This window comes from Prionailurus viverrinus, chromosome C2 (genome assembly GCF_022837055.1).
Source record: "Prionailurus viverrinus isolate Anna chromosome C2, UM_Priviv_1.0, whole genome shotgun sequence".
NCBI classification, from domain to species: Eukaryota; Metazoa; Chordata; class Mammalia; order Carnivora; family Felidae; genus Prionailurus; species Prionailurus viverrinus.
The window spans coordinates 26,826,725-26,841,213 of NC_062569.1; the positions used below are offsets into that span (position 1 = coordinate 26,826,725).

At 40.8% G+C, this 14,489-nt stretch overlaps 1 protein-coding gene across 1 annotated transcript in view; it reads left to right on the forward strand.

The window, feature by feature from the left end:
* The window catches only part of COL6A6 (collagen type VI alpha 6 chain), a 165,858-nt gene that overhangs the window by 130,668 nt on the left and 20,701 nt on the right, over positions 1–14,489 (forward strand). The window contains exons 33-35 of the mRNA XM_047873987.1: positions 2,354–2,847; positions 9,779–9,875; positions 13,151–13,822. Coding sequence (XP_047729943.1) covers positions 2,354–2,847; positions 9,779–9,875; positions 13,151–13,822 — 1,263 coding nt within the window. The remainder of the gene's footprint in view (positions 1–2,353; positions 2,848–9,778; positions 9,876–13,150; positions 13,823–14,489) is intronic.

Here is a 14,489-nt window from a genome sequence, read left to right on the forward strand (position 1 = left end):
GGGGGAGACTGGCATGGGAAAAAATGAAGTAAGCAGAAGCCACATCAAGTTGGACTTTCTAGGCTCGGATAAAGAGGATTATCCTTGTGGATTATATTCACATTGACATGGGAGGGTATTAAAGAGTTTATTGGAAGCATTGAAGGGAGGAACATGAGCTGATGAATGAATTTTTAAAGCTTATTTGGACCACTATGGAAGAGTAGATTGTAGGAAAGGATAAGTTTAAAGGCCAGAGGACTAGTTAGGAGAGTGTTGTGGTAGTCCGGTCAAATGTGGTGGTGGCCTGGAGAGGGCTGCCATTGCTGTGCATTAGTTACATGTCAGTGGTTTGGCTTGTCTTGCTCCTCATCACTGCCTGCTCTGTGCTAATCAGCAGCCATCAGTGTACATGTGTGTGGCTACAGAACCACCTTAGGTCTCTACGTGGCCATCCGTGCCTTGATGAAGGAGGGCCTCCTAGGTTCCACTACTATCCAGCCCAGTGTTCTTCACGATCTTCTGGTTCCTGACAGCTTGCTGGATTTCAGAAAATGTATTTTGCAAGTTGAATTACCTTTTAGGTGTTTTTTCCTGAACACTTGAATTTTTTCCTATTTCAGCCTAGTACTGTGAATCTTTTTTTTTTTTCTTTCATCTCTACATTATACCTGAAGCTGTATTATTGTTGTGTTGTTTCCATATGCAAATCACAGCCCAAACAAGAAGCTGGAAGAACCACTTTCATGTTGAGGCATACTTCCATTCATTTTTTATTGCAAAGTTGATGTGACTTCATTTTTTTTTAAATATCTGCTCAGCCTTCTAAGTTAGACTCAGACTAATAAATTATGTCCTATTTCCACTGAGATGCACACTTTGAGTTGAGGTAAAATGTTTATTCTTACTGGTCCTTTATCCTGTAAAGTCACAGAGTCCAGGACCAGAAGGAGATAATCATCTAGCACCAAGGTGGGGGCTAAGCCCAGCTCCTCACAGAGGAGAACTTGATCCTTGACCAGCCCAGGCCAGCCCCAGCAGGTCTGAGTTTCTGAGCTCTTACAAAGAGCTGGTGGCCTTCGTGCTACATTTATTATCTCTAAATTTGACTTGCTGGCATCTGAACCAGAGGAGGCACCTCTCTAAGAGAAGTGCATCATTGTGATATCCTTTTACCAACCTGCATCTCCACACCAGGCATCTCCCGCATTATTAAGGTTTTGTTGTTTTGGCTGTACTTGTTGCAAAAGAAATGTTCTTTGTTTGGTTCTTCTTCATTCAGCCAATATTTATTAGAACCCTAATAAATGGCAGGAACAAATAATCTGGCTGATCAAGAGAGACACAATCCCTATCTCCACACTTAATGGAGAGGAAAACATTAATCAGATAATCAGACAAATATAAATTGCCAACTGTGATAAGTGCAGGGTACTGGGATTCATTAGAATGAATGAATGGAGATGAATAAATAAATCTGAAATTAACATTGAACATTCAAGTTTAATGATTCCGTTTCTCTGTGTAATAAGGTATGTTTATTGATGAAACTTGCCTTTTCAACTGTGAAATAAAAATATATCAGTGAAAGCTTTCCTCCCTGTGTTAAGTGATATAGTTCTCACAATGAAAAAGTCTGTAATGATAATTGTGATACTAATGGCTAACATTAATTGAGCACCTATTACATGGCAGGCACCGTTTTCCTAAGTGCTTTGCCTGTGTAGACTTATTTAATCCTCAACACAGGGCTATGCAGTGGCAGATCTTAGGACAGCATTTTACAGATGAGCGAAGTGAGGCACAGAGAAGACCAGTCACCTGGACAAGGTCACTTGGCTAGTGCGTAGTTGGGCCAGGGCTCTAAGGTGTCTGTGTGGTTCCTACTCTCCACATCTGATCGTCTCTTCTATATAGTGCATGTCTATTCCAATGGACACTTCCAATCTCTCTGAAATAATTAACAGAGCTTTTGGACCCACTCCTATTTTAACCCCTGTTACATTTCCTTATTAAGTTAAAAAAAAAAGTATGTTTTTGTTTATCTAACTGTGTAAAAAGTTCTAGCAATAAACATGATATCGTGCGCTTTTTATTATTTAGAAGGAATTTGGTCATTAACTTAAAAATTGCATAAAAACTCAAATTGAATGGTAGACTTTCTCTTGCCCTGTATTTAGAAGGGCAAATTCAGTTTTTAAAATAGCATTTTTATTCAAGATGAAAATATTTAGTATTTCAGCTGCTCATTTTAGCATTTAATGCTTCTTTAATGTTTAAATATTTATGTATTTAACATTTAAAATTTCTTTGCTCTCTCTGTATTTTTCTTTAACTAAGCATGCTACGTAAGGAACATGTTCTTGCCTCTTAGGAAAACCAGAATGCCCCGTGCATCCCACCGAATTGGTGTTTGCCTTGGACCAGTCCCGGGATGTCACCAGGCAGGAGTTTGAGCGCATGAAGGAGCTGATGTCATCCCTGGTGAGGGGCGTCAGGGTCCGGGAGAACAGCTGCCCGGTGGGCGCGCGCATCGCCGTCCTCACCTACAGCTCCCACGCCCGGCACCTCATCCGCTTCTCGGACGCCTACAAGAAGAGCCAGCTCCTCAGAAAGATTGAAGCTATTCCTTACGAGAGGTCCTCAGACAGCAGGGAGATCGGCAAAGCGATGAGGTTTATCTCCAGGAATGTCTTCAAGCGAACGCTGCCAGGGGCGCACACCCGAAGGATCGCCACCTTCTTCAGCAGCGGCCAGTCTACTGATGCCCAGACCATTGCCGCGGCCACTATGGAGTTCGGTGCCCTTGACATCATTCCGGTCGTGATCGCTTTCAGCAACGTGCCCTCCATCAAGCGTGCATTTGCGGTGAGATGGTTAAGCCTTTCACATAACTTTTTTTTTTTTTTTGGCCTAAATTCGGAAGCCTCTGTAAAAAAGTATTGAGCTATACTATTTATTTCTATGTGCCAGGAACGTGCTAAGCCCCTTGTATGCATTGTCCTGTTTAATTTTCACAAGTAGTATGTATGGCATAGGTATTCTTGCTATTCCCGTTTCATCAAGGAGAAAACCGCCAGGAGAGGCTAAATCTGTATGCCCAGGTTCACATGCCTAAGACGTGACAGTGTCAGGATTTGGACCCAGGTTTGCTATTCTAGTGCTTTTCCAAGAAATTCTGAGTTGCTGCTGGGTGTAAAGCTACTCAATCAGGAAGGCCAGTTAACATTCATTGATGTCACTTATGTGGCCAGAGTAACAACAGTTGCTGTACCATGAAAACCAGTTGAGCGATTTTATAACTTCACCAATCATAAATATCCCAATTATGTGAAAGAAAAGCCATCCTAGTGATTATAGCTTCTTAGGTTGGGAATTAAAATCTTACTGTGTGACATTCCTAAATAAACCACTTGGGATTAAGAGGACCTTTGTTGAGGTAAATTGACATACAACGTATTAGCTAATAGGTGTGCAACATAATGATTTAATATTTGTGTATATTGTGAAAAGATAACCAGAGTAAACCTAGTTAACATTTCACCATACATAATTATAAAATCATTTGTTGTGATGTGAACTTATTTTTTTACTAAGTTTTTTATTGTAATTCCAAGATAGTTAACATACGGTAGTATATTAGTTTCAGATGTACAAGACAGTGATTCAACAATTCTACACATTATTCAGTGCTCATCATAAGTGTGTTCTTAATCCCCTTCACTCATTTCTCCCATCTCCCCACCCTTCTCCTCTGGAAACCACCGGTTGGTTCTCTATAGTTAGGAGTCTCTTTTTAGTTTGTCTCTTGTCCTTGGTTTGTTTGTTTTTGTTTCTTAGATTACAAGTATGAGTGAGATCATATGGCATTTGTCTTTCTCTGACTGATGTATTTTGCTTAGCATTATAATCCCCAGCTCCGTCCATGTTGCAAATGGCAAGATTTCATTCTTTTTATGGCTGAATAATATTCCATTGCGCATATATATATATATATATATATATATATATATATACACACCATATCTTCTTTACCCATTCATCTATCAATGGATACTTGGCCTGCTTCCATAAATTGGTATTATTATGCTGCAGTTAACATACTGGTGCATGCATCGCTTTGAATTAGTGATTTCATATTCTTTGGGTAAATACCCAGTAGTTTGATTACTGTATTGTAGGGTAGTTCTATTTTTAACTTTCTGAGGAACCTCCATACTGTTTTCCACAGTGACTGCACCAGTTGACATTCCCACCAACAATGCACAAGAGTTCCTTTTTCCACACATCCTGGCCAACACTCGTTGTTTCTTAAGGTTTGGGTGTAGCCATTCTGACAGGTGTGAGGTGATATCTCATTGTAGTTTTGACTTGAATTTCCCTGGTGATGCGTGATATTTTCATGTGTCTGCTGGCCACCTGGATGTCGTCTTTGGAGAAATGTCTGTTCATGTCTTCTGGCCATTTTGAATTGGATTGTTTGTTTTGGGGGGTGTTGAGTTGTGTCAGTTGTTTAATATATTTTGGAAACTAATCCTTTATCAAATATGTCATTTGCAAATAACTTCTCTCATTCAGTAGGTCCCCTTTTAGTTTTGTTGATTGCTTCCTTTACTGTGATGAAGTTTCTTATTTTGATGTACTCTCAATAGTTTATTTTAGCTTTTGCTTCCCTTGACTCAGGAGACATATCCAGAAAAAAAGAATACATGGCAATGTCAGAGAAATTAGTGACTATCCTCTTTTCTAGGATTTTTATGGTTTCAGGTCTCACCTTTAGGTCCTTGATCCATTTTGAGTTTATTTTTGGGTATGGTGTGAGAAAGTGGTCCAGTTTCATTCTTTTTTGTATGTTGCTGTCCAGTTTTCCTAACATCATTTGTTGAAGAGACTTTTTCCCATTGCATATTCTTCTTTCATCAAAGATTAACTGACCATATAATCATGGGTATGTTTCTGGGCTCTCTGTCCCATTTCATTCATCTAAATGTCTGTTTTTGTGCCAGTACCATACTGTTTTGATTATGATAGTTTTTCAGTATAACTTGAAATCTGGTATTGTGATACCTCCAGCTTTGTTTTTCTTTTTCAAGATTGTTTTGGCTGTTTGGGGTCTTTCATAGTTCCATACAAATTTTAAGATTATTTGTTCTAGTTCTGTGAAAAATGATGTTGGTATTTTTATTTAATTTTTTTAAGATTATTTATTTGAGAGAGAGAGAGAGGCAGGGAGGGACAGAGAGGGAGAGAAAGAATCCCAAGCAGGTTCCACACTGTTGGCACAGAGCCTGATGTAAGACATGAACTCATGAACCTCAAGACCATGACCTGAGTGGAAATCAAGAGTCAGATGCTTAACCAATTGAGCCACCCAAGTGCCCCCAAAATGCTGTTGGTATTTTGATGGGTATTGCATTGAATCTGTAGATTGCTTTTGGTAGTGTGGACATTTTAACAATATTTGTTCTTCAAGTCCATAAGCATGGAATGTCTTTACATTTTGTGTCATCTTCAATTTCTTTCATCAGTGTTGTGTAGTTTTCAGAGTGTAAGTCTTTCATCTCCTAGGTTAAGTTTATTCCTAGATATTTTATTCTTTTTGGTGCAGTTGTAAATGGGATTGGTTTCTTAATTTCTTTCTGTTGCTTCATTATTGGTGTATAGAAATGTAACGTATTTCTGTACATTGACTTTGTATTTGTGACCTTACTGAATTCACTTAACAATTCCAGTAGTTTTTTGGTGGGGTCTTTAAGATTTCTGTATATGGTATCATGTCATCTACCAATAGTGAGAGTTTTATTTCTTCCTTACCAATTCGGATGCCTTTTATTCCTTCTTCTTGTCTGATTGCTGTGGCTAGGACTTGTAGTACTATGTTGAATAAAAAGTGGTGAGAATGGACATCCTTGTCTTGTTTCTGTTAGCAGAAAAGCTCTTAGGTTTTCATCATTGAGTATGATGTTAGCTGTGGGTTTTTTATATGTAGCCTTTAGTACATTGAGGTATGTTTCCTCTAAACCTGCTTTGTTGAGAGTTTTTGCCATGAACAGATGTTAAGTTTTGTCAAATGCTTTTTCTGCATCTATTGAGATGATCATATAATTTTATCCTTTGTTTTATTAATGTGATATATTGATTTGCAAATGCTGAACCATCTTTGTGTCCCTGGAATAAATTCTACTTGATTGTGCATGGTGAGTGATTTTTTTTTTAATGTCTTGGTTTTTTTTTTTTTAATTTTGTAAAGGTTTATTTATTTTGAGAGATGTAGAACAGAGAGAGAATTCCAAGCAGGTTTCAAGCTGTCAGTGAGATAATATCCAGTGCAGAGCCCAACACAGGGCTGTAACCCACAAATGGTGAGATCATGACCTCAGCTGAAACCAAGTCAGATGCTCAGCCAACTGAGCCACCCAGGCACCCCTCCGTTAATTTTTTGTCTGATTTTCTGTTTTGCTTCTGGTAAGCTCCCTTTTTTTTTTTTTCTGAATGTAGTTTGATAATATTTGGCTGATGATTTTTGTGTGTATGTTTATCATAGATATTAGCATATAGTTTTCTTTTTTTCTTCTTTTTTTGTGATGTCTTTGTCTGGTTTTGGTGTCAGGAAATATATTTGGAAGCTTTCCTTCCTCTTCTGTTTTTTAGAATAACTTGAGGAGAATAGGTATTAACTCTTCTTTGAATATTTGGTAGAATTCACCTGTGAATCAGTCTGGTTCTGGACTGTCCTTCTTGGGGAGCTTTTTGATTACTGATTCAGTTTGGTTACTAGTAGGTGGACTGTTTAGATTGCCCCTTTCTTCTTCATTCACTTTTGGAAGGTTGTATGTTTCTAGGAATTTATCCATTTCTTCTAGTTTGACCAATTTGTTGGCACATAATTTTTCATAGTTTTCTCTTCTAATCCCTTGTATTTCTGTGGTGTCAGTTATTACTTGTCCTTCGTTTCTCATTCACCTATGAAATATTATATGCCAAAGCTATGTTATTATGGCTACCAACTCTTTTTTATATCATTTTGCACATGATTGTAAGTTTGTCTGTTAAAAGATTTAAAAACTATTCTACACATTGGAAAGATTCATTAGTATCTGAACTTTGTTATGTACTTGCATAAAGCTGTAGAGTTTAGATTTTGGTTCCCAATAATCTAGGAAAGTAACTGCTAAAAGGCTTGCCTTTGGTTGTTTCCCTCCCCCACCCCCCCCCCAAAAAAGAAAAGAAAGTCCTATAGCAACAGTATTGATATTTATGCAAATGCTGTCATATAATGTTTTGGAGAAAAGGTTACTTTCTACTTTTGAAAAGTTTTGAAGTCATATGCTGTTCTTGGTTTGTTGGAAATTGGAGATTACTGTGTCTCCTTTTTTCAGACATCTTTATAGTTAATTTTTTTTTAATTTTGATATACAATTGATATTAACATTATTTTAGTTTCAGGTTGTACAACATAGTGAATCAACATTATATATATATATATATATATATATATATATATATATATGGAACAAAATGTTCACCATGGCAAGTGTAGTATCTGTCATCATACAAAGTTACCACAATATTATTGTTTATCTTCTATGTTGTATTTTACATCCCATGACTTATTTATTTTATGGTTAAATTTGTATCTCTTAATTCCTTGGCTTTATCTAGTCACAAAACATGAGATAATATCCTAACACGAGTAATTGATAGTACTTATGATATAAACTTAAATAAACACAATTCCACCACCTACTCAAAGGTAGGTGCACAGTATGTAACTTGAGAAAATATACTTGGTTGGCTCATTTTTATATCTTTTGAGTATTAATCTCACTCAGAGTTCCTACCCAAATCACCTCCAGGCTCTTTTCTCCTTTCTTTTCTTTTTTGTTTAGAAAGAGAGTACTAGCAGGGGAGAGGGGCAGAGAGAATTTTTTTTTTTTTTTTTGAGAGAGAGAGAGCAAGCAGGGGATGGCAACAGGGAGAGGGGGGACAGAGGATCTGAAGCCGGCTCCATACTAACAGCAGCAAGCCCAATGCAGAGCTCTAACTCATGTACTGTGAGATCATGACCTGAGCCAAATTTAGACACTCAGCCAACTAAGCCACCCAGGCACCCCATCTTTGCTCCTATTTTGAAGGAATTTATCTCAAAAGAGCGCCAATGAAGTTCAGATTCTTGACAATGACCCACCTAAATATGAGCAGCATTAGCTCCAAACACCTCTTTGAGTAGACAAAGGATTAGAGATGCAAACAGAAGTCAGAATTGTGGCCAAGGGTCATTCATTTGGCAGATGCTTAGTGAGCACCTCCTATATGCCAGGTGCTATCCTACCCTACAGAGATATAAGAGTAAAATGGAAAACCAGAAGATTCACCCTCATGGAGCTACCTTTAGAGGATGGAACTAAACAGGGTTGTGTAGAAAAGCTAAAAATGGAGGCATGTATACAAGTTTGTGAGAACCCAGTACCATTACCTGGTGTTACAGAAAGGAAATTGTTACTACTTCTCCTTTTGCCCTCTTTTTCTTTCTTCTGTCTGATCTGTTCGGATGTACTTCCTTACACGTGAACTATTATTTGTTATTTTAAGAACAAAACTCAACAATTTAGTGGCAATGAATTTTTACTTGGGGGCCATCTTTTAAAACCCTAGTTTGTTCATAATTATCATGGCTTTTCCAAATCTTGATTTGTCTGAGAGTTCAGCAGTCCAGTGTGAAATTTGGGACCCGTGCAGGTACATGCAGCAGGACTTGGAAGCAGATGCTCTGATAACATGCACTGATAGCCCTACAATCCTTAGCACATGGACTGTGCCCTCCCTTTTGGAAATTTCTCATAATGGTATCAAGCTGAGTGATGAGCTAGTCCTCCCTTCTGAAATGGAAGGCCATTTTTTTTTTTACCGGGAAAACCTCAGTCTCAGCTTTGTTTTGCCATGAAGGTTTTCCCTCTAAATGTGCCTGGCAACCGCCTCTTACTTCCGGTGAAATTTGACTTGCCCATAAAGAATTCTAACTTCTAGGGAGGAATTCTGGTGAGCACAGATTTCTCCATCCCTTCTACACAGAATAAAAGATGGGCAGAAACAAAGCTAAGCCTCGGGGAGAGCGCCACTTCCTTTCCTCTTGCCCACTTCCCTCATTTCCTTCCCATCGCTCCTCAGATAGAACATGGCCAGCCTACAGCTCTGTTAGCGTTTGCCACCAACATAGAGGGACTCGCTGCTCTCAGGGCCCCACTTCCAAATTCCTGAGAGGATGGATCTGATTGGCTCAGAGGCCCATCCCTGGTGCAGTCTGCTCTGCAGAGCGATGGAGTCTCCCCCACTTAAACATGGCTGGCAAAGTGCTACCTTCGTGGATACAGTACGGGCAGGAAACTTCCCTGAGAAAGAGTAGGGAAACGTCTTTCCCATCTCTCAGGCATTAGATACGACTGTACCCATACTTTCCCCTCAGCTGTCAATGGATCTGTGAATCGGTTAACTGACAAGCTAATTATTCTTCATTATTTGAAGCCTCCTTATTTTCTCCCTGCTCTCCAGTCTCAAACTCCCCAGGGAGGTTACTGACAATGGGACTAAATTGGAAGGGGTTCAGAGGAGAGCTGCCTGGATGTGGAACTGGGTCTGCAACACCAGCTTCCACGCCTGGCTCATTAATGAGAACTCAGAGGCAGTTGTAAAGTGCATTCTGTGATTTCACTCAGAAGATCTCAGTGCTCTGAACAATGCCGGGAGGTTCTTGCAGCCCCGCCCACTAAGCTGTTCTTTCTCTTGCTTCTGCTTCTTGCAGATTGATGACACTGGCACATTCCAAGTAATAATGGTTCCATCCGGGACCGACTACACGCCAACGTTAGAGAGACTCCAGCGGTGCACTTTCTGCTATGGTAAGACCCACAGAGAGAACATAATTTGATCAGGCCTGTTAAGCACATTGAGTCACCGTTGGCGCGAGTGGCTGAAACTTGGCAGCAGCAGGGATGCAAGTGGCCTCGGCAAAATTTCCCTGGGGCTCTGCGCTCACCTCCTCTTGCTGCATTGTCCGCAGATGGAACCCCAGCGAGCAGGGTCTCCTCCCAGGTATGGGAGTAGGAGAACTGCATTCCAGGCCTCTCCACTTGTGCAGCTCCCCAGAAACAGGAATGATTTTTAGAAAAACTCAACCTGTCTCATTGCCAAGTTTTTCATGCTATGAAGTAAATTTACGTGTCTTCTAAATCTCAAACATTCACAACCCCAAAGAAATGCTTTACAGTACAAGTGGAAACGAGTACAAATCCGTGCATTTCTCATTGCAAAGAGGCATCAAAGTGAGTTGCCATGCTGGTTTATCCGTTGTTGTGTTTTATGCTCAGTCTGCAGGCCCAGCTAGAGAAGTGGCCAGTGGCTAGACATGTAGGTGAGTGTGCTCGTAATTTGAGTGCACTGATAATTAGGAAGACCGTGGAAGCCGCTGCCATCCCCGGTGGGTGTGATTTGTGACAGTTACCAGACATTTATTGTGAGCTGTGCACTGTTCTGATTGCTTTGTGTAACGTTGGTGGCGGTGCTGACGATGGTTGATACTGAAGCTGTTGTGCTTCTTCTGTGCCAAACACTCTTTTTTTTTTTTTAATATTTTTTTAACGTTTTATTTATTTTTGAGACAGGGAGAGACAGAGCATGAACAGGGGAGGGTCAGAGAGAGGGAGACACAGAATCTGAACCAGGCTCCAGGCTCTGAGCCGTCAGCACAGAGCCCGACGCGGGGCTCGAACTCACGGACCGCGAGATCATGACCTGAGCCGAAGTCGGCCGCTTAACCGACTGAGCCACCCGGGCGCCCCTGTTCCAAGCACTCTTTGCGTTGTTTCATCCCATCCTTATAGCACCCTGAGACATTTGAACTACTACTATCTACATTTTACGGATAAGGAAAATGAGTCTTAGAGAGGTGAGATCATTTGCCCAGGGAAGCAGAGCCAGAGGAGACCCAAGAAAGATGGCTTCACAACGCTGCCATTGATGAGTAGCAGAGATCCCGTTATTCTCCCCGGTACTTGGTATTTGGCCTTGAAGAAAATGCTTCGTTCCTCTCCTCCTCTATGTGTATCAATGACATGTTAATAATGCTTCCATATGAATGACCTCACAGTGTGGAGGTAACTCTGAGTGAGAAGTGGAACTTCTTCACACACACCTCTGTTTCTGACTTCCCCTCTGTTTCTCTCTACTCATTAGTGTCTTTCCCTTCCCTCCCCCTCCTCCCTCTCGTCTTCTCTCCCTCTGCTCCCCCCCCAACCATCCCCCTCTCTCTCCCCTTCTCCCTCCATTTTCTCCCTCTCTCCCCTCCCTTTCTCACCCTTTCCCGCTCTCCCTCCTTTCTCCCTCCCTCTCTCTCCCTCCCCCCCCTCACTCTCTGGCTTTCTTCTTCTCTTATCTTCTCCCTCCCTCTCTCCCTCTGGCAGGGGGTTGGCCAGGCACTGGCTTCCTACTCAATGCAGCCGCAGTGCTAATTGTGTTGTGGGGAGAGGCCTCCCGCCCCAGCTCTCGGCCGAGCTTTCAGACATGTCAGTTACCACGTGTGCTGGTGTAATGCACAGCCAGAAGTTGTACATGTGTGACTGGAGATAGATTTTGGCCCCATTTCTTGGCTCAGATCCTTGTTTTGTCTCCTAGGCATATAAGCGAAGATATTTTGGCTGTAGTTTCCTGCAATTAAAAACCCCCACAAAATTGACCAAATGGACAGCCTGCTGTCTCTGATTTTAGAAACGGCCTTGCACACGGGTGACTGTTCTGTCATCTGACCATTAAACGTGGTCGTAAAATTTTACTGAATTTCAGTAAGGGTAACATAACTTGTGCAAAGCCACATCTTCATGGAGACTGTGAGCAAGACTGAAGTTAGGAAGTTTGCTACGTCCCCAAGGATCTGCATTCTGGTTATTAACCTTTCATCTGTCTGCTTTGATTCGTGCCCCGGACCTATTTCTAAGTGCCAGCTGTCCACATGCTGGTTATTCCGTTTCTCTTTGTTCTGTTGAGTTTTCAAAGAGGCATTCTCATCCTTAACCATCTACTATTACTGAAAACCTCAGGATTGCAGAGGTCATCCCTGAAAGGGTTCTTTGGACAAATATGACCCACCCAAGTGTGCAGAATTGAAGCCCAGTGGTGACTTGGGAAGGGACACACAGCAGGTTTGCTACTGGGCACAGTAAGACATCCTGGCTCTCAGGCCAAGGGGCCTCCCTGCTGCTGCCACACCACATGGCCTTGTCTCTCACAATAAACCCTGATTTCATATGTAGGAACTTCTCGAAACATTAGGGTATTGTTTGGCAGAATGATTGTACCCTCTTACCCCCAGTCTCTTCTGTATAATGAGACTAGGTGACCTCTAAGATCCTTCCACTTCCAAATCTGTTTTTATTCCTCTGAATATTCATTGTGGTCAGATTCAATGAAATTCACTCTCTGCTTTTATTACTACACATTCTTTTTTAAATGAGATATACATATGTATTAAAATGGCCCCATATTTTATGAAAGTCCATTAATACGCAGTATTTATTTTCATTTAACACACACGTATTGAGCTCTCAACTAATGAGCACAATGAAGATACAAATGTGAGCTCCAACTTTGTCCTGAATGTCCACACCCAGATAGACTTTGAATTACAAACCTTTATTTAAATTGAAGTAAAAGATTCATTGTTTTTTTGTACTCTTTTTGAGCAGACTACTTTTCATTGTAGAACAGTGTGAGAATAATGATAAGGGCCATTGGTTTAACCTGTATCTTGTCTATCTAGAGAGATCATTAGCTTTTATGTTATGATAAGGTATACTCTTATATGAGATAAGCTATCTACTTCAATCTTTATAAACTTAAAATGCAGCCAAGATTAAGCTTCTGTCCAAAGCAGCCTCAGTTTTAAAAGTAAACTGCCTTAGTGAATGGAATTCAAGACACCGGCTGGGTATAAAATCTGTACCTTTTAAATATAGATGCTAACTATGTACTAGGAAATCTTCTGTTGTTGATATCAAAGGTATTTAGTAACTATTTTAATATCAAAGATTATGTAGATCCCAAATGTTAAAATATTTAAGATGCTATCTTTTCTCTTCTGTCCAGTCTGTTTTAGTAACCTCACGTGGCTTTTGGTCTGCAGATATATGCAAGCCGGATGCTTTTTGCGATCAAGCCAGACCACCCCCTGTGCAGTCATACGTGGATGCTGCTTTCCTTCTGGACAGCTCCCGCCATGTGGGAAGTGCTGAATTTGAAGACATAAGACACTTTTTGGGAGCACTGTTAGATCACTTTGAGATCACCTCCGAGCCTGAGACCTCTGTCACTGGAGACCGGGTGGCCCTATTAAGCCATGCTCCCCCCAACTTCCTCCCCAACACTCAGAAGAGTCCTGTTAGAACGGAGTTCAACCTTACCACCTACAACAGTAAACGCCTCATGAAGAGGCACTTGGAAGAATCAGTTCAACAACTAAACGGAGACGCTTTCATTGGTCATGCCTTACAGTGGACCCTGGACAATATCTTTTTAAATACACCCAATATGAGAAGAAACAAAGTCATATTTGTGATATCTGCTGGGGAAACCAGTCACTTGGACAGGGAAACCTTAAAGAAAGAATCCTTGAGAGCCAAATGTCAAGGTTATGCCCTATTTGTGTTTTCCCTTGGCCCCGCTTGGAATGACAAGGAACTGGAAGATTTAGCCAGCTATCCTTTGGATCACCACTTGGTCCAGCTTGGCCGAATTCATAAACCTGACCACAGATACAGTGTGAAGTTTGTGAGATCCTTTGTAAACTCAATCAGGCGTAAGTCATAAAATCTGTTCTTTTTTTACACATTACAAGTATATTTGGTATTCCCAAAAGAAGGGTTGATGAACTGACATGTATTCCTGGAAACCTTTGTCTTCAAGGGTACTGCAAGGTCAGAAAGGAAAATTGGTAATGACGGGTGGTAGAGGGAGGAAACCTCTGATTTCTAGCATTGAATTTTCTGGCTCATCTTTTTTATGCCTCTGGTTCCCATGGAAAAGCAATCATAACAAGCAGCTGCTCACACATCTGTCTGCACAGAGCAATATAGTCACAGCCTGGACTTTAGCTATAAGGTAGAAATCCCTGCCATGTAACATTAACACACTGCCCTTCAATGGAAAGCTTCATCAGTTAACACACCGAACGCAAGAGCCAAAGAATAATTGAATAATTCTCGACTTTGCTGTTTGACAAGTTCCAAAGGCAGAGGTTTGAGGTATTAGGAGATACCATTTTACCTGCCAGAATGAAACATGCATCCTTGCAAAACTTTCTCGGCCTTGTTAATGACTTTTTATGACGCCAGCTATTAGTGTAACTGGTGCCTATAAAAAGGAAACATGGGCTGTATTTCTTGGAATAATTTTGCCTTGAAACTATGCAGTTCACTTTGTATGCGGTGGAATGGGTAAAAAGAAGCCATGTCCTAATGGCTCTG